This window comes from Schistocerca cancellata, chromosome 1 (assembly GCF_023864275.1).
Source record: "Schistocerca cancellata isolate TAMUIC-IGC-003103 chromosome 1, iqSchCanc2.1, whole genome shotgun sequence".
NCBI lineage: Eukaryota > Metazoa > Arthropoda > Insecta > Orthoptera > Acrididae > Schistocerca > Schistocerca cancellata.
In genome coordinates, this window is record NC_064626.1 from 880,300,352 (window position 1) to 880,325,099 (window position 24,748).

The window sequence follows — 24,748 nt, forward strand, 5'->3', positions numbered from 1 at the left end:
TTAGATGTGAATGTGTTGAGGTGAACTTCTTTAGCCAGAAATTTGCTATTTTATCATTTCCAGGGGCTTTCCAATTGTGCATAGAATTAATTGCTCGGGTGACTTCATGTTGCAAAATTATCACTTCAGGCATTTGTGGTATCATGTTGTATGTGTTTGTTTCTGCTTGTATCCACCGTGCATGTCTATTATGTTGTACCGGGTTTGACCAAATGTTGCTCCAAAAGTGTTCCATGTCTGTATGTTTGGTGGATTGTCTATTTTAATGTGTGTGTTATCTATTGTCTGGTAAATTTTCTTTTGGTTTGTGTTGAATGTTTGGTTTTGTTTCCTTCTATTTTCACTTTTTTTGTATCTTCTAAGTCGTTTGGCCAATGCTTGTAATTTCTGCTTCTTTTCATCTAATTGCTCTATCGCTTCTTGTTGTGAGATTTTACCTAACCTTTTTCGTTTTTGTCTGATATTTCATTTCTTATAAACTGTGTTAGCTGTCCGATGTCTTTTTTCAGTTTTTCTGTTTTGATCTGTAGCCTGTGTTGCCATGCTGGTTTTGTGGGTTTCTTCTGCGTGTTGGTTGGTTCTGATCTCTGCCTAGTGTGTATATTTAGTGTAGTGAGTGCTCCTACATAAACCAGTAGTTGTAACTCTTCCATAGTTGTATTTTCATTTATTTTGTTGTGTATGATTGTGTTGATAGTTATTGTTGTTTCAACTTGTGGGTTATTTGGTGGTCTATGCAAGAATGGTCTAATGTCTGTATTTGTGTCTTTGTATTCTATATATGTTAGCTGAAATTTTTCTTCTATATCTAACATGTGTGTCACTTCATGTTCTATTTGTGCTTGTTCTGGTGGCTGTCTTAAGATTTCGTTTTTTTTTTTTTATTGTTTAATTGATGCGTGTTGTTCTTTGTTTGATTGCTCTGGGATGTTTGAGTCCATTACTGTATTTTCTTCTTCTTCTTCTTCTGATTGCACATTATTTTGTTCCAGTATTTGTTGTACTTGTTGTTTGATGTTTTCTAATTCTGTCTGGGGTATCCTGTTATTTTTGATTATTACACGGATCTCATCACCTAGTCGTTGTTCTGTTAAAAATTTTAATTCTGGGTATCTGGTAATAAATTTTGTGTATACTTGTGATCTATATCCAGTTGTGTTGGTTCCTAAGTTTGTTGCTTGGTAATAACAGAACATGAGGTGTCGGTTAACTTCATCTGACCATCTCATCCTCTGCCTTTGATTTCCTTCTATTATTATTATTATTGTTATTACTAATGTTGTTATTATTATTGGCAGTGGCTGTAGTTGTAAATTTGTTGATAAGCATAACTGTTATACAGCATATTATATTAATTTTATGCTCTCAAACTGATCTGAATCTAAAAAGTTGTGAACACCCAGAATGAATACTCATGAGCTGCCACTGGGTGTACACATTTAGCATCTTGAATGACACTATTCTATTGAATATGTCTTGATATATTCATGAAGAGTACAGCATCATATTTCTGTTAATGATCACAATGAGATAAGAAGTAGAATATAGACTCAGTGCCAGCACATAACCAGATCTTCACAAACAACACCATAGGGGCTCCCTTATTTAGCATCCTTATCAAATGGGAGAATTACAAACCAATAGGAAAGATATGTAAGCAGTCCCAGTTGTGAATGGTGACATTATCTGAAAAACCTTACTTGGTTTGTAGTGAGGTCCCATTGCTCTGAACGGAACGTGTTCTGATCTTGAATGAATATTGGGACATGATGATCTTCTACAGGTTCAGGATCACGAGATATGCGAATCACTTTAAGGTGTGTTGTTGTGGTACCCTCTGCAAGAAGAAAGAAATAGTGTTGAAAATGTAAAATAGTGCTGTAAGTTTCAAAGAACAGGCCAGAACAACAGGTCAAGATAAGGAAATTATCATTCACAAGATTTATTTCTTAAATGATCATTTTTGGTTTATGAAATATTTTCCATTATATAAGTTCACACTTATGACAAACACTTCCCAGTAACTTCAATAATGATGCTTTCCAGTGGTTAGTTAAAATTCTGTGTTTTGTTCAGTCCAAACACTGATTTGATGCAGCTCTCCAAATTAGTCTATCCTATGCAAGCCTTTTCATCTCTGCCTAAAATCTGCGAACTAAATCCACTAGAACCTGTGACAAATACTTTCAGAAAAGAGTACCTAACAATATAATTTATAGCCTGTCTTAAAATATTTATCTTTTTTGAAGAAAGCTTATCTCAGTGCCATTTTCATTTTACTGCCCACATAACACAACTCCTCTACTTCTTTCAGCCTATCATTCCTCACATTATCACCTGGAGTACAATTCTTAGACTTGTTAGTATTATTGACAATATTCACTTTATAACCTATTTTCAAGAAACACTCCATTTCATTCAACTGGTCTTACAAATCCTTTGCCATATCTGACAGAATTGCAATGACTCTGACAAATGTCAAAAGTTTTTCCTTTTTTTTTTAGATTAGATTTACTTTCATTCCAATTGATCTGTAGTGAGGAGGTCCTCCAGGATGTAAGACATGTCAGGGAAACAATAATACATGACAAATATTTACAACTAAAACAAATAAGCTAAGGTACCTTTCACAGGTTCCAAGTGGAATGAGTGTCATTTTCTTCTTTTCTTTTTTTTTAATGAACACTATATGAAAGGATCATTATACAACACTCATTTACTAAGATCACATTAATTCACTGAATTTAAAATAAAAAAAATGTTTTTTATTTATAAGGTAATGAACATATAATAGAACAACCACAATACTTATTTACAATGAACAAATTACTGCACTGAAATGGTGCAGAAATTAGATTGTACTACTTTTTACACACACACACACACACACACACACACACACACACACACACACACACAAATCAGTTGGTTCTACTGAGAAACTCATCAATGGAGTAGGAGTTGGTCACCAATAAATCCTTTAAACTTCTCTTAAACTGAATTTCATTTGTTGTTAAGCTTTTTATGGCTGCTGGCAAGTTATTGAAAATGTGTGTTCCTGAATAATGCACACCTTTTTGTACAAGAGTAAGTTGACTTTAAAATCTTGTGAAGATTATTCTTATTTGTAGTACTGATTCCACGAACTGAGCTGTTGGTTTGAAAAAGTGATATATTTTTAATGACAAATTTCATTAAGATATAAATATATAGGGAAGCAGTAGTTTGTATCCCTAGTTCCCTAAACAGACCTCTGCAGGATGTTCTTCAGTTCACAGCACATATAACATTAATCCTTCTTCCAAATTTCACTTCAGTTTCCTTTATAGCTTGCTCTGTGTGCGGCTTGAATAACACATGGGATAGACTACAAGTGTATCTCACTCCTTTCTCAACTACTGCTTCCCTTTCACATCCTTAGTCTCTTATAACTGAAGTCCAGTTTCTGTGCAAGTAGTACATATCTTTTCACTTCCCGTAATTTATTTCCGCTGCCTTGAGAATTCCAGAGTTTATTCCAGTCAACATCATTAAAAGCTTTGTCTAAATCTACAAACGTAGGTTTGGGTTTCTTCAGCCAAGTCTCCTAAAGTCAGTCTTAGGATTAGTATTGCCTCACATGTTCTTACATTTCTGTGAACCCAAACTCGTCTTCTCTAAGTTTGGCTTCTACCAGTCTTCTCCATTCTACAACTATGATTTATTAAACTAATGCTTCAGTAATATTCACACCTGTCAGCACCTTCTTTCTTTAGAATTAAGATTATTACATGCTTCTTTAAGTCTTAGGGAATAGTGTATATCTTGTATACTAGGTGGAATAGTAATGTCATGGTTGGTTCTCACAAGGATCTCAGTAATTCTGAGGGAATGTTGCCTACTCCATGCACATTCTTTCAACTTGTGATATTACACAAGAAGAATTTGACAGAGTACTAAAAAACATATCTCCCTACTTCATCTGCATCCAATTCCTTTTCCATTTCCATAACAACGTCTTCAAGTCTGTTTCATTTTTACAGCCCTTCTGTCCTGTGCAACATAACTAAAGGGTCACTTTTTTGAAACCTCATAACTGTCTCCCAGTGTGACACACAAGTCTGAAATTTGATTCAAAGGTGCCCACAGCCTTCTCCTATAATAGTGCAAAAGCATGGCCGCCTGCAACATATCACCTTCAGACTCATAAATGTTTCAGACAGCAAGCTCTCAACACACGCAAAAAAGGTCTAGAGCTCAGAATTTCATGTGAGCTATAAGACGGGTTAATGATGTCACATTGGAACAAATTTCACCACAATTCTGCCCAACAGCATCTTGGACGTGTCACATGACAGGAAAGTTATCACACCCCTTCTTACACACATTTCACCCATTCTTTCAATGCCTCTGCAATGCAGATCAGAATCACAATGCCTAGCACTGAATTGCATGGCATATGACCTCCCAATCATGTGACAACCCACAATATGGCGCTGAGCAGAACTGTGGTAAAATTTTGTGCTAATGTGACATTGTTAACCCACCTTACACTTCACATAAACTTCTGAGATTTTTTTTTTTTTTTTTTTTTTTTTGTATATGCTGACACCTTGCTGTTCAAAGCACCGCCAATCCTGGGGATGGTGTCGCAGGCCACCATGCTTTTAACCATTATAGAGGAATGTTGTAGGACCTTCAAGTCAAATTTCAGACTTTTGCATCCCAACAGGAGACAATTACAGTGTTTTGAAAACGTGACTCCTTAACTGTGTTGCACAGTGTATGTATTTCTTCCACCATTCAGTCTTCTCTTCTTTGCTTTGTCTTGGCTTGCCCTCTGGTCTTTTGATATTCATAGAGGTACTTCTCTTTTCTCCAAAAGTTTCTTGCTAGAGAAATCTGAATCAGAAACTGTATGTACTTTGAGACTGGCAGACCACAGGGAGTATAGTTTGGATATACATTAATGTAAAGATTAATCACATAAATGTGAAGTAATAAAGAGCTATTGGAGATGGTGATGGGAGTTAAGGTATTAAAAAAAGGGGTGGATGTGGGTCTAGGACAAAGCCTAACAGAGACTGAGCCTAAGAGGGTTCTGGAGGCATGTGTTGTAGGGACGATACTCATCTGCACAATTCAAAGAAGCTGATATTGGAAAGGGATGTACAGAGTTGCTCCAAATTGAATTTGTCATGAAGCAGCCACTGAAGTCAAACATGTTACGCTCAGCAGCATACTTTGCCCCTGGGCAGTTAACTTGGCACAAATGACAGTGTTTATGTATTCATGTGGACAGCTGACTGGTAGTCATACTTTTCACACAAATCCTGAAACAGCCCACATCACTTTTTTATTCATTTCTGACTACCCATTTCAGTAAAACCACCTTTAGACCAGAATGTGTTGAGATGGGAACATTGGCAGGATTGATGTAGTAGTAACTCATTCAGAACACAGAAGTATGAACTCGGCAAGTTATTGCCACCTCACTAGGCCAAAATCTGAAGACTGCTTCAAGGCCAGTTTTTCACAATCAGTCGCTGAAGTTCCAGAGATACACTGTTCAAAATTATTTTATATGCTTTTTGTCATGTTACCGAATTTCATTTCACATCTACATCTGTACCCCACAAGCCACATTACTGTATGTGGTGAAAGGTGCTTCTGATATCATTATCAGTACTCCTTTTCCTCTTCCAATCATAAATAGTGTGTGTGATGAATGACTATCGGTAATCCTCCAAAGGAACTCTTATTTATCTCATTTTCCTGTCAAAGTCAAGTCATGACATGTGGGATGACATAATATGCAGCCAGTCACTCTTCTTGAAAGATTCAGACTCAGGCTTTTAATAGTAAACCTCTCTGTGATCCACAACACCTCTCTGGTCTGTCACAGGAGTTTGTTGAGCACCTCCATAATAGCCTCATTCTTTGTATACAAGCCCATGATAAAATGCACCAATCTTCTTTTGATCTTCTTTATTTTTCTCCATTACTCCTAACCAACAAGAGTCACAGATTGATGAGCAATACTTGTGAATCAATCAGATTAGTATTTTGTAGATAGTTCTTTCATGGATGAATTACATTTCCTCAGGATTTTTTCCATGAATCTGTCTGTTGTCTGTTTTTCTGTAATTAGTTTTGTGCGATCATTCTGCTTTAGGTCAATTTGTATAGATACTCTTAGGTTGGATAGATACTTGGATAGATACTCCTTTTGTTGTTACAGTTTCCATTTTTCACCACTGCATAATCAACAGTTACAGGTCTTTCTGCTGTTTATGTGCAAAATATCACATTTATTTAAATTGAGGGTCAACTGATAATCCTTGGGTCAAGAAACAAACATCTGTAGGCTTCAACTGGATATCGTTTAAGTTTTCTGGTGTTTCTGCTTTCCTACATACAACAGAATCATCTAAAAACAGTTTCACGGAGCTTCCTGTGTTATCCACCAATCCTATAACAGTGCCTTGGGGAGTTCCAGAAGTTACTTTTATTTCTAATTATTTCTCACCCTTACAAATAATGGGTTGAATTATATCTGCTAGGTAGTTCTGAATACAGTTACAAAGATGATCCAGTACTTTGTAACATCCTTTTTTGTTAATTAAGGACACTGCAGAAATGTACTGAATGCCTTTTGACCACTTAAAGACCATGCCATCAGCATATTTCCTGTCTGCACCTTGTCAGTTGACAGAGAGACTAAGTTTCACAATATCTTTGTTTGTGAAATCCATGTTGATTCCCACAGAGGAGATTTTTGTACTACAGAATGGTCACAATATATGAGCATGAATGTCTTATAACTACATATGAGGCCTGTTTAAAAAGTATCTGACCTTTGGCCAGTAAAAATATTTCAAATACCTGACGGGGTTGGGACCCTAATCCCCTTCAAAGTAAGCCCCTTGTGCTTGCACACACTTAGCCCACCGATCCTTCCACAGCCAGAAACACTTCTGGATGTCTTCTTTTGGAATGGTGTTCAGCTCCGTTGTCGTGTTCTGAATTATCTCTTCTCTACTCTCAAAATGGGATCCTTTCAGCGGAGCCTTTAATTTTGGAAACAAGTCGCAAGGAGCCATGTCTTGAGAATAGGGAGGTTGGTAAACGACTGGAATTCCATGTTTGGCCAAGAGATTTTGGATCAAGTGAGATGAATGTGTGGGAGCATTGTCGTGATGCAGTTGCCAGTTTTTTGCTGTCCACATGCCTGGTCTTTTGTGCCGAACTGCATCACGGAGAACACCTTGATAGTACTCCTTTGTCACTGTTTATCCTTCCAGTGCATATTCGTGATGCACAATTCCAGGGAAATCACAGAAGACATTCAACATCACCTTGATTTTGCTTCGTACCTGCTGCACTTTCTTTGGCCTTGGAGACACGGGATGCTTCCATTGAGACGACTGTCTTTTTTTCTGGGTTGTACCCGTACACCCATGACTCATCTCCAGTTATCACGGTGATCAGAAACCCAGGATCAGTGTTGGTGGTGTCCAGAAGGTCCCGTGCAACGTCAAAACGGAGGTCTTTTTGTTCTGGCGACAACAACTTGGGCACGAATTTCGCAGCCACTCAGTGCATGTTCAAAGCATCATGCAAAATTGCATGTGCAGAATCTTTAAGTCACTAAAACCTCTTGGGCAATCTCCCACATGGTCAAATGATCTGCCATCACAAAATTTTGAACTCTCTCAACAACAGCTGCATCCGAGCAGTTTGGGGCCTGCCAAAACGCTGGTCACTCTCCGCTGATGTGCGGCCATTTTTGAATCGGTTGAACCACTCCTTAATTTGTGTTACACTCATCGCATCTTCTCCAAACACCTGCTGAATCTTACGAATTGTTTTGCTTTGAGAATCACCAAGCTTTAGACAAAATTTGATGCAGTATCTTTGCTCAACACGTTCAGTCATCTCGAGAGAACTGGTAATCTGATGAACGCGTTGTGTAGCACCTCACTGGGCAACCGACAGACAGCGACTGATGCGCTGGAAGGTGGGGGACAAAATTCACTCACGCACCTAAAGGTCTCTTCCTTTACTGTGTACAGTGGCGCCACACTATTGTCTCTATTTTTCAAGGGAAAATCAAATGTCAGATACTTTTAGACAGACCTCGTATGTGTGTCTATCTGATGATACTTCTTTAAAATGAGAATGATCTGTGCCTCTTACCTATCTTTTGAATCATTCATTGCTCCAGAAACCTGTGAGAAAATGATACTAGGAGGAGGGCAACTTGTAACGCCGGAAATGCATATCTTCCTATTTCCATCTATTGTACTATAAATTTGTTTTCCTTATTTTTGTTACCTGAATATGTAACATTTCTGTGTCTTCGTATATTGTAATTGTTTTACTATTTGTATATATATATATTTATGCATTTATGTCGATGTATAATTGGTTTGTTTCGTAAACATTATTTGTATTTTTATGCTGGGTCTTGCCTAGGGAAAACTATGTTATCGAAAGAATACGTCGATAGGTCGTGTGGAGAACCAGAGTGTAGGACCTTTGGTAGTGTTAACTCTGTCGCGTGGAGCGTGGGCAGAGAGAGAGTCTGGCTGGGGTAGTGCAGTGGAGCAGGTGTGTTGTGTGACGCTCCCACGAGTTGCCGCGCTTTCGGGGTTTGACAGCATGTAATTGCGCTCGACTCGCGATGATAGTTTCTGACATGGTGTCGTGGATGGGAAGCATTAGCTGGGGCACATCAAGAGCCCGTTTCGCCTGGTGACCGTGTCGAGAAGAAGGCGCGCCGACATCCAGCTTCTGCAACAGCGACGGCCGACAATGAGTGACTGTCGCCACCTACTCGATCGACGGCTTCAAACCTTCAATCAACCGACAAGGAAGACTGGACGCACGTAAAGTTTTAGAACTGTATGGCAGACCTCAGCTTTTAAAACTGTTAAAATCACAAAATCACAGCAACGTAGCATGAACCCTTGTTGCTCATTGTCCCAATTGCATTACCAAGCAGGGTCCCTTCCTTTTCCGGAATGAACCCGAGTGTCGTTGAAATTCAAACGCCAGCATTAAAATAATAATATAGCATTTCACTGCTTTAATTTCAAAGTTCAGTTAAAGTATTCATAGCTGGCTACAATATTTAGATTACACAAGCACGAATTAAGAGTGCGAGTTTTGTTACCGTATTTTAGCTTACCTGTGACTGCAGCTCAGCTTGGTACGTACTAAATTTTACTATTGTTAATTGTTCAGAATCATTTAATTCAAGTTCAACTTTAAATCCCTTATTTCTAAATTGCGTAGATTCAAGTAGCTTTTGAAATGATTGTTGAGGTAGTCCAAGACTAACCGTATTTTACTGAATTTCAATGTGCTTCAGAGAGAAAGCTCACTATTAACTTCAGTCACTAAATTAACTTTCAATTTTCCGGGTTTATTAATTCTTTTGCTAAATTAAGTCAGAGTGTAGCGAAATTTATTACTTCTGACAAACTTTCAGTTTTCACACTACACGTGTCAACCTTCAGTTGCCACGCTTCTAGTGCTAATTATATGTGTAATAACCTTTCTTTTTCAGTTACTATAGTAATTGTCCTTAGGACTGGCGACCGTAACTTCCCCCAAATCTCAAATATCTAATTACCGCTAGTTAATTGTTAACGTAACGGCCGCACATTTACTTTCTTTATTAACTTTACCCCTTTTCAAAATCAATTTCCACCAGTTTCATTTGCATTTTTCCTTTCATTTAGATGTAACCCTTTCCTCCCTCTTTACCGACAGATTAACTTCGGTGACGATTGCTTTTCCAAAATTTCCATTAGGTACACGCGGTTTAATTTTTCACTGTCATTAAGGTCGATAAGTGAGGGGGAGGTTACAAACTTCTTATATGTTACTTTATAGATTCATACAGATACATCATCATTACAGTTGCCTTGTTTATGAGATAGCTATCCAATATCTGTTATTTCGCATTTATGCAAAGATAAAAAAGGGACCATATTGTGATCTTCTGCAGTTAAACAGCTTAAGAGGATTGATTTTGGTTTGCAGCCTTCTATCTGATCTTCTACAGTAAAACAGTTCCAAAGATTGGATTCAGTATTTTGTCCACCATTCTGTCATTTTGAACTTTGGAGCCAGTATGATCAGTGACTGAATAGATAATTTTGATCTATTTCATGAATTTACATAAGAACAAAACATCTTAGAAATTTTCGTCAGTTTGGTAAACAACATTTTACTTTCATGTATGTTGAATGCTTCCGACATTGCTTTCCTGATGCTACTTTTGTCTTTATTCGGCTTTCATTTATCAACAAGGTGTTGATTTTGGTTACAACTGTCACAGCTCTTTGCAGTTACAGTGAATTGTACTATGGGTACTAAACCAAAGTGGATCTTTCATGTACCTCACAATTTTTCTCAGCACATAAATATGCAAACTCTATTGTATAAGACTGACTCTTATCCACTGATATTATGAAAATTGACACTCATCATACAACGGAGATGCCGAGTCGCAGATAGGCACAAAACACACACACACACACACACACACACACACACACACACACACACACACACACACATATACATATACACACACATGACTGCAGTCTCAGGCAACTATAGTCTGAGTGTAGCTACTGTTGCCTGAGACTGCAGTCGTTTGTGTGTGTGTGTGGGGGGGGGGGGGGGGGGGGGGTCTATTTTTGGCGATGACCTTATGGGCCGAAAGCTTTATTTGTGACAGTCTTTTTGTTGTGCCAATCTGTGACTCAGCATCTCTGCTATATGATGAGTGGCAACTTTCCTTTCATAATACTGTTACACTCCATCCTGGATTTTCCATTGTTAGATCTTATCCACTGGTACTTCACATCTCCATCCTGAAGACAAATATTTGATGTTGACTGCTCAGATAGTGGCAATCTTTTTCCTATCACACTTGCAAATGTATTTTTTTACCTTTCTTCACATTCCTTTTAACACTTCATAGATATTGATGCTATAACAGCTTTATGATCATTGATTCCCACCTCTATTTTAACTTATTTGAAAAGTCATTTAGTTAGTAGTAGATCTAAGAGGTAGGCCAAAAGATTTCAGTTCTTTGACTAACTGCTTGAAGTAATGGTCAGAAAAGAAGTTCAGAACAATCACATTCACATTCCTACTCGTGGAACAAGTTGTAATTGTATGACTCTCATCTTCTATTACTGACAAGTTGAAATCTACCTCTGTTACAATAGCATGATCAGAAAATTTTCACATGAAATTCTGTAAGCTTTCTATGCTGCCAGAGCTTCTGAGGGAAATAGTTCAAAAAGAATTCAATTACCATACCTGGTTAAGTTTCACATTTACTTTCATCCAGATTATTTCAAATACAGAATCTGTAATGACCTCACTGCACTGACTTCAAATTCCATTTCTATCAGTTAATTTTTGTAAATTTAAGTCATTTGTTACCTATCCTAATGACAGGATAAACAATGGTCCTCTACCAAATTCATTCTCCCATTGGTGTTATTCCCACATACCTCACGTGTGAATATCCGCTTGTAACATTCAAAAATAATTAGAGGGAACATCAGTGAGACTGAAAACTTGAACTGAGTCTAAAGACATGCTCAGATAGTGATTTTTAACACAACTGTTTGTGATAAGTAAGAGACCTGGGTATGACTCATGGTCTGGCATAAACTTTCACAGTTATGACACATTCACTAAAAAGAAAATCAGTTACTAACATTGCAGAAGGTTTTCACAAACCTTATGGTCTTTATTTTATACTCCCATTTTTAAATGCCTCCACTGCTGTCATACTTTTGTTACAGCGTAATACTCCACTTTTTTCCTCAGTGACCAACACACAAGAACTCTATCTAATGTGTGATAACCTACAGCACAAGATACATACATATCTTTATCAGTAACATAGCAGGGAAGTTCTGGTAGAATGTAAATAACAGAGTAATGGAGACTAATCACCGAAAAGCAGAAATTGTGAGTCATCAACAGGCACACACAACAGAGACAGAAAACTTGCTAGAAATCAGAAGTGTGTGTGTGGTGTGTGTGTGTGTGTGTGTGTGTGTGTGTGTGTGTGTGTGTGTGTGTGTTTTGACAAATTGTTGTTGTTGTTGTGGTCTTCAGTCCTGAGACTGGTTTGATGCAGCTCTCCATGCTACTCTATCCTGTGCAAGCTTCTTCATCTCCCAGTACCTACTGCAACCTACATCCTTCCGAATCTGCTTAGTGTATTCATCTCTGGGTCTCCCACTACGATTTTTACCCTCCACGCTGCCCTCCAATACTAAATTGGTGATCCCTTGATGCCTCAGAACATGTCCTACCAACCGATCCCTTCTTCTGGTCAAGTTGTGCCGCAAACTTCTCTTCTCCCCAATCCTATTCAATACTTCCTCATTAGTTATGTGATCTACCCATCTATTTGACAAATTACACATCACATAATATACAGAGAAGAAAATGAGAAATTTTGTACCGACCAGTCAATGTGCACATTCGATGAGTATTCAGATCATGGAGAATCTGTCTCAACATTCGCACAAGCCTTCCATGATCCCCTGCTTTCTGATTATATTTGGACAGAAAATGATTTTCAACTTCCATGGCCATCTGAAAAAGGTAAAATCCAATATTTCAGAAAACTTTGAAGTATAAGTACCCTGCTGGATATAGATCAGATTAATATGATGGGTTCAAAATAAACACTGGTAAAGGAGACAAATACTACATAACAGCAATGAGCAACTGAAGTAAAATAATTTTAACAGACTTTGGAGTAGTACAGATGGCAAGATTTTAGACAGTATAACCATGTCAGAAAGCATCCCAGTATTTAACTATAGGGATTTATGAACGCCACAGGAAATCCAAGGCTGAATGGCCACCAGTAATTTAAATGCCATTCCTCCAAAATATGAGTCCAGCACCCTAATCATTGCACTTCACAAACAATTCACAGGAAGGAAGAATTCTTTAATAAAAACTCACAGCTACACGGGCACCCTTATGACATGCATGCCAAAAGTCATTTGTCTGATGGAGTGTAAAATGTCATTTGTTTGAAAAGGCCGCCTGTCACCAATCAGTGGATATCCAGTCATTATACTGGCATTCGAATTCCAGCCTTCGTCGCTGATAGACACCAGTCAGCATTGGTCCATGAACCAGGCCTTCACTGAGTGGTTGTCGAGATACGGTTAGTAGCCACTTGTTTCATCTGGGTGGTTAGTTGCTCCTGTCCTCTATGGCCTGTAGTGCACCACTGTTGCCTCGGCTCCAGTTTTGGACAGCACCCTTTTCGTAATTCATTGTATACTTTAACCACAGTGGCACATGAACAGTTTACAAACTTAGCCAATTTCAGAAACACTTCAACACTTGGCCCAAGAGCCAATGATCGTGCCCTTGTGGACACCAGATAAATTGTTCCATTTCCTCGTTATGACAAAGACTGCACAATTTTCCATGCCTCCCCCCCCCCCCCCCCCAACCTCCTCCAACATGCTTTATATACCCCTGATTGCTAGTGCTGCCACTTGCCATCTCTTAGTGGTTATTGCATATTAATGTCTAACACAGGTATTGGTCACATTAATGTGAGTGGACTGTGTATGTTGTTGTTTAGTTTTTCAGTTTCAAAGAGACATTCAGTGAAGAGATGTAGATGCAATGACAGGAAATGAATTTTTGTAAGATTGCGTTTTCAATCCTAAATCCTCAGATGTTCATGTTTAATTTTGCATCTTAAGATTATACTAGAAAAAATTAGGCAACTGCAGCGATTTTTAGAATTCCATGGAAGGGAAGCCTCACTCTTCTAAACCCATACAACAAGTAGTAGTGGTAGTGGTAGTAGTAGTAGCAGCAGTAGTAGTAATCATGATCATCATATACAGTTTCTCATCACAGGTAGGGTCTGCTTGGAACAAGTCACTGCTTCTCTGCTTCTTCTCTCATCTTCAGACCACCTCTCTTGTCACTACTGTGGACCAAATGCTTCCTTCCACTCCTTTTCACTACTTGTCCTTTGGGCATTCCTTGGTCTCTTACCATTTTCATCTCAGGTACCATCCCAGGAATCTTGTCTCATCCATTTTCTTCACATGCTCATACCAATTTCAAATTTTTTTCTTCTGCTTTGTTTTGTTTCGTAGGGGTTCCTCATGTTTTATTTCCTTAACATTTCATTTTTCATCATTTCAATTTTTGTTACTCTACCTGACCTATTTCTACTTGCTCACATTTTAAATCTTCCTCTTTCCTTCAGGACTTAGGTTTCTGCAGTGTAGAACACCACTGGTATGTAATATGTTTGGTATATTATCTTTTTACTTTTCTGGGTCAATTTTTGTTCTGTAACATTTCTCTCACATTCCTCATAACATTGTCAAATCAATTAAATGAAACTATATGGTTCCAGAGACCATTTCAAGTCTCAAGCATCTTTAAGTATGTATGCAGACTGAAGTGATGAATGAAAATTTGCACCAACTTGGGATTCAAACACAGATCTCCTCTTCACTAGGCAGATGCCCTAACCACTTTGGCATCCTGGCATAGTGGCCAGGTTCGAATCCTGGCCTTGGTGCAAATTTTCATTTGTCATTGCAGCCTACATGTATAGATCATTAGTAACATGCTTTGCACATTTCTTAAACTCTTTGTCATTCCTTTCATTTTCATGTGCTATACAGCTACTTGCAGTTTCCCATCACTTTCATCTGTTTCCCAGTTTCATATTAATGCCATCTATGCACATTCTATTACGTCCTTTTTTATCTATAGAATCCAGCATAGAATGTTCTTGATCAATCTATCACTACACTCTCTGCCCATCTCCTTTTCATTTTGTTACAGGCATAATTAAATGTTTAGTTTAAATCAGTTTACTAATATTTTTGTTTCTTTCCCTGTCTAAGCACAAAAATTCCCCACAATAGAAAAAAAAACAACTTTTGTACTGTTTCAAATTTTTGTAGTAAAGTGCTCTGTTCCCTATGCCACATACTGCTTTAAATTTTTACATATTTTCCATCTATCTATACATCCACTACTCAGGCAATGGACTCATTACAGTGGTAACACCAGCTCCTGTCATATCTCGCCAAAGTTAAGCGCTATCAGGCTGGGCTAGCATTTGGATGGGTAACCATCCGGTATGCCGAGCGCTGTTGGCTAGCTGTTATGAGGCAAACTGAGGACCTACTTCATCAAAAATTAGTGGCTCCAGTCTCGTAAAATGACATACAACCAGGAGAGCAGTATGCTAACCACATGCCTCCATATCCGCATCCAGTGATGCCTGGGGGCTGAGGGTGACATGGTAGCCAGTCAGTACCATTGGGCCTTCATGGGCTGTTTGGGTAGAATTTAGTTTTTATATATCCATTGCTCAGTGAGCAATATTCAGTTTTGAATATTCTGTGACTGAGTCTAAGATTTCCTTTACAGCCACACTGAAAGCTTTGTATTAAAACCGAAGTTTAGTTTAGCAGAAGTACTCCAGGAAGATATCTGGCACGCTACTTTAAAAATATGTGCCATGAACACCAAAATAAAATTTACATTGGATATGATAACACTGAGGGTCCTCAACTTCGTGGATTTTAGCATTCTGAAGTCCAATGGTAAATGTACCTTTATCACTTTTAGAAAACTGACATGCACCAACATTGTAATCCATGCAAAATCCTGTCCTCCCATAGAATTTAGAGAAGTCTGTAATGTGAAAGATGTTCATTTCTGCCACATTTCTGCTGTTATAACAAAAATCAGAAAATTTTGAAGCATATCGTTAGAACAAATGAATATGGAAGACAGAAACTAAATGAAATTAGAAACAAAATTCTGTTCACATGAAATACCATGGCATAACATCTGATAAAACTTACAGGTCCCTGTGAAAAAGAAAATTAAATGTTGACTTCCGAACAGAAAATACATCAGCACAGCGAGTCTTACATTACATTTTATGAATAACAAATGTGTGTCTACAGCCCTACACTCTAGTATCTACCTGATCACATGATTCTTCAAAAAAGGGGTGTGACAATAATCCGTGGAGCAAAATATAGGGAATCATGTCGCAACTTGTTTCCAAAAACAGGGGTGTTAACAGTTATAAACACATACATTATAAAAGCCATATTGCTTGTGAAAAGACTGCACCCAAACACTTATTCGAATTAGCACCAGTACAATACTAGAAATAAAGAAAGATTTTACATCGGCAGCCACAGAACAGCACTTTACAAAAAGGGGTCTCACTACGCAGGTGCAAAATTAGCTAATGCACTGCCTAGTGCAGTCATGGCTCTTCCTACAATTACACTGAAACATTAGCTTATGAAATTTTTAGTAAAACACTCTTTCTACACATTAGAAGATTATCGTACTTATATGAACAACAACAAATGCTTTGTGAAATTATGTAACTAGAAATCAGTAAACAACTTATTGTAATTGTAAATTAATGACATATTCAGAAGAATGTGTCTTGTGTATTGTACAAATAACTGTAATCATTACTGTTTCTTTGTACATGTGCAGTGTACCATTCGATGCTGTGTTGAATAAAGCTATTATTATTATTATTATTATTATTATTATTATTATTAACAACTGCCAGAAGTAATATTTTGGGCAGACAGTTTGAACATTCAAAACTCATTTTAATTAACATACTTACAAACAAAATAAAACTGCACTATCACAAATATGTCAATACACAACCATATTATATCACACAGGAGCACTAATAGGGAGATTATGCATTAAGTCAACATCAGCGGTAGTGAGATGTACTGAAGGAGCTTTAAATATACAGGGTGATTCAAAAAGAATACCACAACTTTAGGAATTTAAAACTCTGCAACGACAAAAGGCAGAGCTAAGAACTATCTGTCAGCGAATTAAGGGAGCTATAAAGTTTCATTTAGTTGTACATTTGTTCGCCATTTCAGCCAATAAAGTTTTTGGTCCCTTTTTCTTTGAAGGTGCTACTGTAACTGGACTACAGTATCTGGAGATGTTAGAGAATTGGCTGTTCCCTCAGCTCGAACAAGAAGCACAACAATTCGTATTTCAGCAGGATGGAGCGCCACCACATTGGCACTTATCTGTCCGTAACTACCTGAACGTCAACTACACGAGGCGATGGATCGGCCGCCAGGCAGCCCGTGACAGAGCACTTCATCACTGGCCTCCAAGAAGCCCTGATCTTACCCCCTGCGATTTTTTCTTATGGGGGTATGTTAAGGATATGGTGTTTCGGCCACCTCTCCCAGCCACCATTGATGATTTGAAACGATTAATAACAGCAGCTATCCAAACTGTTACGCCTGATATGCTACAGAGAGTGTGGAACGAGTTGGAGTATCGGGTTGATATTGCTCGTGTGTCTGGAGGGGGCCATATTGAACATCTCTGAACTTGTTTTTGAGTGAAAAAAAAACTTTTTAAATACTCTTTGTAATGATGTATAACAGAAGGTTATATTATGTTTCTTTCATTAAATACACATTTTTAAAGTTGTGGTATTCTTTTTGAATCACCCTGTATTACACTAAAAGAAAATAAGCAGTTAAGATATTAAATAGAAAATGAGTTTTTTCAGAAAGCTTATTTCAGCATTTACAATGACATTCTTCACTATATTTAGAGTGCCTGATGTTTCCCTAATTCCATAGACAAGAAAGTGGGAGATTTTTCGTTTGAGGGAGTTAACTATATTCTTACTTTTTTTGACGGATCATGGAGTAATTCTGAATTGGCTGCATGGTATAACTTCTCGGATGCACTCTATTACTTTATCCTGTGAACTTCCCACACCCATCTTCTGAACTATTTCCAGAAAGTGATTAATAAATATGTTTGCTACTTGACTGCTATTACTTATTTTTTGCTGATTTTTATTCAAGTAAGTTCTCACAGTCCTCAATTTTATACTGCTCACATTGCTTTAATTTTATCACCTTAATTGCTAATTCCATTTCCTTAAGAAAACTTAGTGTTTCTTGTAATGAGTAAACAGTTCCATGTGTGTGTTATGTCCTCACCACTTTTCTTGCAATTTCTTTTTCCTCCCACATGAAATTTTGATTCCTTCTGTAATCCACGGCTTTTTTATGTCTTTTTTACTGTTTCAAATTTTTGTAGTAAAGGACTCTGTTTCCTATGTCACATATTGCTTTAAATCTGTGCAGATTTACATCTGTATCACTAAAGATGTGGTTGACGATGTCAAACTTTTTTCGTTAGGTCTAAGAATATTCCTGTTACTTGCATTTTAACATCTGTAGATTTTAAAACATTGTACATACAGTTGTATACAGCAGTGTCTGCTGATTTCTGGATTCTGAAGCCACACTGTAAGCAAGCTAGAATATTTTTTTATGTAAGTTTGTCAATCTATTGTCGATAATATACCATAATACCTATGAAAAACTGAAGGTCAAAGTAATTGGAAAACAATTACACACATTATCTTTCTCTTCCAATATGTAAAACGGTACAGTTTTGCATATTTTTAGTAATTCTGGAAAAAAAAAATCCTGACTGGAGTAAGCTAGTACAAAGATGGATAGAAGATTCAATTAGCTATGGCAAACATTTATTTGTAAACAGGCTAGGTTGCTTGACAGCTTTACAATTTCTTCTCTCCTTACATCTACATACATTAAAAAAATCAGTTGTCATGTGTATGAAAGATCATCACCCGAGAATGACTTGACCAATTCAGTCGATTTTATTTTACTTTATCTTGTTTTGTGCTACATTTGTAATTGTGGACAGTAATGGTATTTTTGGAATGAAAAAGAAAAAAAACTACTTTCAGTTTGACAGTCCTGCTGTCATGTTTACAAAATAACAAAAAAAATCATTTTGACAGTTTTTTTTTATAAAACATTGTTACCAAAAATCTTGGAAAGATATTGACAGATTTATTTCACATTTTTACATGATACTCTACTGAACATTCAGATGGAAATGGACATAGAGAGGGTGGAGGTGGAGATGAATAGAAAGAAGGGGAAAGAGGTTATGCACAGAGAGATGGGGGGATGAGGAGATGTATGGAAGAGAGGGGGTTCCCATACATGTTTAGCACTTGCAAACCATTGCTGGGTGCACTAATTGGTAATAAAAGTCAAATTGTTGTAAGACTGGGAGTTATTTCTGGTTGGTTGCATGTTTTTAGTGATTTTTTTCCCCAAATCAGCAGCAATTCTAGTAAATTTATTGTTCAAGATGTTTACTGTTTCTACTGGATTAACAACGTTATTCTTATTGTATGTCAGGCCATTGTTTTCACTTATTTTTTATAACTCTCTGGTTCCATTCTGATAAGGTCCCACATAGCTCTTACTTTATTTGTTGCATTAGAGATTTAGTTATCATTATACATTGTTTTATTGGTTTAACTTCTAGCTTCATTATCATTTATTGGAGGAGATATTTCTTAATCATTTCATGCATTATTCCTAATTCATTCATTCTTAATTCCTTTATTTTTTCAGTTATCTCGTTTCCCTTACTAATAATTTCTGGGTGTAAGGAGAAAGCTGACACATAATGCAGTACTAGAGTATTTAAAAAAAGAAGTGGCAAACTTATCTTCCACACAGTCTGATAGACACCTGACCAAAGTTCATTAATTAATAAATTAATTGAAGTCCTTTATGATACCCCCATAAAGAACCATCATTTCACTTTTTGCCTTGTACTTTCAGATTCGGTTTGTTCAATATCCATTCTGACGATCAGGAACTTGTGATCATTAAATACTGGATTGCATATGTTTACTGATGCAGCAAACCTAGAATTGTTAATAATTATTTGATCTAAGACTGCTGAAGTTTTTCCTGTAGGGACATCTTATTAGATCTAATAATATGCACTTGTGTTCATTTTCAGTGATGAAATGTTTATTATCACCAGAAATTACTGCACGACACTTCATTACAAGAATCCCTCCATATTTTCCAAGAACATTTCAGAGTTTCCTGGTAAGGAACAGTACACAGCTGCAACTATTTTCTTTTTGAGACTTTTAACTACTGCAATCTCAAAGTTCTTGTGAACACTAAGTGAAGTGATGTTAGTGAAGCTATTGACTTTTTATTATTTATATAGTAAATGGTTACTCCTTCACAGCAGTTACTGAGTGCTATAGGAGAACACCCAAAGTAAAGTTTAGGAGACTGATTCTATTTCGGTCTGGAGAGAGCCTGTGTCTGGATGGCATAAAACCTTGCCATTCACCTTCCACTTCATTTACTTTTAACATATTCAATATATTTGTTTCATTATATAGGGACTGGACATTATGGTTATAGGCCTTTAATAGATGTTTATAATTTTCTTGATTATGTCTACTGCATTACTCATCTTCAGTTTAACTGTTCTGAGTCACTATATTTGCTGAAGTGCTTCCACTTGCAGTTCAACTATGCAGCAACATTTGCTTCATTATAGATTGCTTTGGTTGTATTTTATAACTTCATATTCTATCCTTTTCATCGCTACTGTAGTTTAATACCTGAGCTGCACTGTTTATGCCTGCTGCACGTTTCTTATCACACTGAATTAGACGCAGCCCACACCTTGTAAAATAATTCCTTCCATAACGTCGAGTGTCTGGAACTGTGACATTTCTAAATTTAACAATGGAAAATTCAGGATGGAATGTAACAATAAAAAATTGCCACTCACCACACACACACACACACACACACACACACACACACACACACACACACACACGACTGCAGTCTCAGGTAACTGAAACTACACTCAGTAGTTTCCAGCTGCTTGAGACTGCAATCGTGAAAGGTTTATGTATTTGTGACAGTCTTTTTGTTGTGACTATTTGCAACTCGGCATCTCTGCTATATGGTGAGTGGCAATTTTCCTTTTTATAATAGTGTTACATTTATAAATTTCATACACCAGTTCTTCAGTTTCTGGTTGGTATGACAGATCTCTGTATTAACACAACACAAAGTCGTTTCACAGACAGAGTCATCAGTATTATGTTTGTAAACTGTAGTAGCTACTGTGAAATGAGCAACTCTTTAATAAGTGAGCTGGCTTCATCAGATCATACTTTGTTTTTGATCATACATTGTTTTGCTCCTGCTACGATAACAAGTGTGTCTGTGATAACCCATGGGGCTACCATCTCCTTCGGCAGTAAACTTGACCCACTGATACTACCATCACCGGCCAATCACAGTTACAGCTCTGTCTGTTTTCTACCTTGAATGCTGCAGGGGTCGGACACAGAGAGAAGCACCACACCAGATTCGCCATGCAGGACATCTGTGCAGGCACCTTTCTAGCACCACCTGCAACTAGCTTGAGCGCCACCACCAATTTATATGATTGCTGCCAGCTGCACCTCTTCATTCTGTCTTGGCTCATCGTACTGTGCTCAGACTGCTCATTGAGGATTATTCTGCTGGTTTGCTCTATGGACTGTGTATATGCTCTTGATAACTATATCAAGCTTAAATGTCGAAATGTATCAGTTCGTGAACTCATCATGCTAGTTTCATATTGTTAGTTACAACAACATCTTTTTGAGAATCAGCACTCTCTTTATATACATCTGCCACAATATCTAAAATGTTGATCCTGGTTTAACAACATCTGGCACTTTATTGCTAATTTTATCACCACATATTTGCACTGATCATAATCCACACCTGAGATTTATTTTCCTCTTGACCATCCTCTTCCATGTCTTTATTAATAGTGTTGTCACTGGATATATATCATACATAAACCTTCATTCACTGTCACTACACTGGCACTTTTCAACACTGCATATTAACCTTGAAGAACAGCATATCTTATTTTTAATAATTTGATATCCTTTTGCAGCATTTTGATCACTTCATCCTTCTGCATAGTATTTACAAACTTTCTTTCACATATTTTATTTACACACACCTGGCATGTCCAAATATCACTGTTACAAGACTTAAGTTTATTATTTATTTATACAGTGTACTCTCACAATTACATACATGGTCCTTAATGGAGACCAGTTGCGAAGAAGTCCATTCAGTGTTGAACCACTGCTTGTGTCTTCATGTAAAATAGCAGCAGAGTAACGTTAAAAGTTTTGTTCTGTTCTTAAGCATTCTTACAAACTGTGGCCCTTGGCACAATTGACTTCCGTACAATAAGTCAAATTAGCAAATTTTAAGTTTTCTTGAAGCATTTCTCATGATACAAATAATTGGAGCTTTTACTCTGGACACCATTCCTCACTCTTTTGTTATATAGAGTGCACATACTATTACCTTTAACTTCATATTTATGAGCAAATTTTTTCCAGCTTTTATAGCTTTTCCAATCTTCAATTGTACTGGATATTTACTTTGAAAGGTGATAACTTCTGTCTTATGTAATTTTAAGATTATATTCAGTACATACTTTGTTTACATCATGAACTGCCATTCTTCACTTTCTTGTAGTATTACCTTATCATCAGCAAATGGTAATGCAGTTAGTTCAGTATTTTTATCTAATTTAATTCCTAATAAAGTCTACAGTTTTAGTATTAGTTTATTCTACTACGCATTTAATCACCGCAATTTCCATTCAACTATTCCACTGATACATATTTGTCACCCAATGCTTCAACATTACACACCACTTCAAATATAAAACTACAATATTCAAGTTAATCAAATTGTTATTGTATCTTCCCAGATATTTAAGACTTGCTATCTTAATTATTTGATGACTTTCTATGAAGCCAAAACCAAGATATAATTTGTTTCATCTGGGACTGGAAAGACAATAAAATAATTTTGTTCACAAGATGGTTCCTGTGCTCACTTCACTAGTAAGTTCAGTCTATGAAATATTTAAGTTGTGTGCACTATAAATTCTGTTAAAGATGTTTTAGATAATAATGTCCTCTACTTTGATCTTTAAAAAACATGTTCAAGAACGAAAGACAATTACTTATGTCATATCATGTGGAATAAAAGATACAACTTGCTGCAGAGTGGTGCCGGAGGGCAAATTTGTGAAAGGTCATGTGTGTAATATATGACTGAATGTAGCCCAAGTGATACATGAAACAACAGTTGTGATCATATGTTAAACAGCACAAGAAACTTAACAGCCATTACAGAAAAACACATCTGTTAAGAAATTTGCAAGTCTATTCTACAATATAATCACAGAACATCTTACCAAGTAATCTGCTAGCTTCTTAACAACAGGTTCATATTGGACAGTGCGGGCCCATGCATCACATACAAAGCACAAGTTGTAATGGTAAGCATTTCTGGCATATTTTTTGTTGTCAATTCGAACTGGAAAGCCAAGCACCTTCAAATCATATAATACACTGGAAATAAAAATGGAGCCATGAGATTTTTTCCAGTTTTCATTTTACCTTCGTTACAGCTAATTCTCTTTCTATGCTACAAACAAGAAGCTGTTTAATAAATAACAGCATGCCTTTAATTAAAATTTAAAGGAAGGTCTTATCTCATTTGTAAAAGAAACTGAGTCATCATTTGTAATAGAAACTGAGTCAGTTAAAAAAGCTAAATGCTACAAAGAGGGATCATTTGACTATAGTTATTTATGAATCTTGCACATGGTACTGCTGGTGATCCTCTGCCACGTAACATAAAGAAAATATACACAATCTTACAATCACAGTTAGAATCTACAGTATCTCTGCCTCCATGTCATCATTAGGATGTGCCATTTTCTTTGCAAAAATTAAAGTTACTCAACTTAGTCCAACAGCAAATCAATGATGACACACTGATGACAACCTTGACAAATAATTCACATATCACTGAAAATAATTTTTGAAAATATGATGTAAGTAGATGAATAAAAAATCTACTCACCATGTGGCTGCAGGATAAAACATAAAAAGTTTAAGCAAATGTGCAATCTTTCAGATCCAGTGTCTCCTCCTTTGGGCAGGTGGGTTGAAGGAGAAGGAAGAGGGGCGAAGGAAAAGGACTGTTGAGGTTACGGAAATTGGGGAGAGTTGGGAAATGTTGTTCAGAACCCCATATAATGGGAGACTTACCAGATGGGATGAGAAAGAAAGATTGATTGCTGTTCCTGCATCCCTCTTCCTTCCCCGTCAACCCTTCCGCTGGAAGAAGGTGCCACTGTCTTTGAAAGCTTGCACATTTACTTAACCTTTATACACAGTCTAGTCACATTAATGTGACAGCCTGGATAACCACATATTGTAGCACAGGCTACTGCAAGACAGACAGGAAGAGAGTCAACAAGGTTCCAGAAGCTACCAATGAGGCTGTGCTAGGTTTCTCTGTAGAGGTTCATGGCATGAACAGCCCAATCAAGGTGGTTCCACAGATTCTAAATTGGGCTTAAATCTGGCAAGTTTGATGGCCAGGGGAGTATAGTAAACTCACATTGGTGCTCTTCGAACCACACATATACACTGCGAGCTGTGCGACTTTTCCATTGTCCTGCTGGTAGAGCCCGTCATGCTGAGGAAAAACAAAATGCATGTAGTGGTGGACATGGCCCCTCAAGGATAAAAACATACTTGTGTTAATTCACTGTGCCATCCAGAATGATGATTTCATCCAGGGAGTGCCCTCCAGCATGGACCCTTCCGATGACTGTTGCAGATTGTTTGTTTTCAGACATTTCATGCAGTACATGCTGATGACCATATGTCTGATGGAGCATAAAACAAAATTCACCC

General features: G+C 37.2%; 1 protein-coding gene across 1 annotated transcript in view; it reads right to left on the reverse strand.

The window, feature by feature from the left end:
• LOC126190480 (GATOR complex protein NPRL2-like) overlaps positions 1-24,748 on the reverse strand; it is a 103,437-nt gene that overhangs the window by 42,207 nt on the left and 36,482 nt on the right. Inside the window, exons 3-5 of the mRNA XM_049931024.1 lie at positions 23,233-23,389; positions 12,498-12,627; positions 1,701-1,837 (exon numbers count right to left, since the gene is read on the reverse strand). Coding sequence (XP_049786981.1) covers positions 1,701-1,837; positions 12,498-12,627; positions 23,233-23,389 — 424 coding nt within the window. The remainder of the gene's footprint in view (positions 1-1,700; positions 1,838-12,497; positions 12,628-23,232; positions 23,390-24,748) is intronic.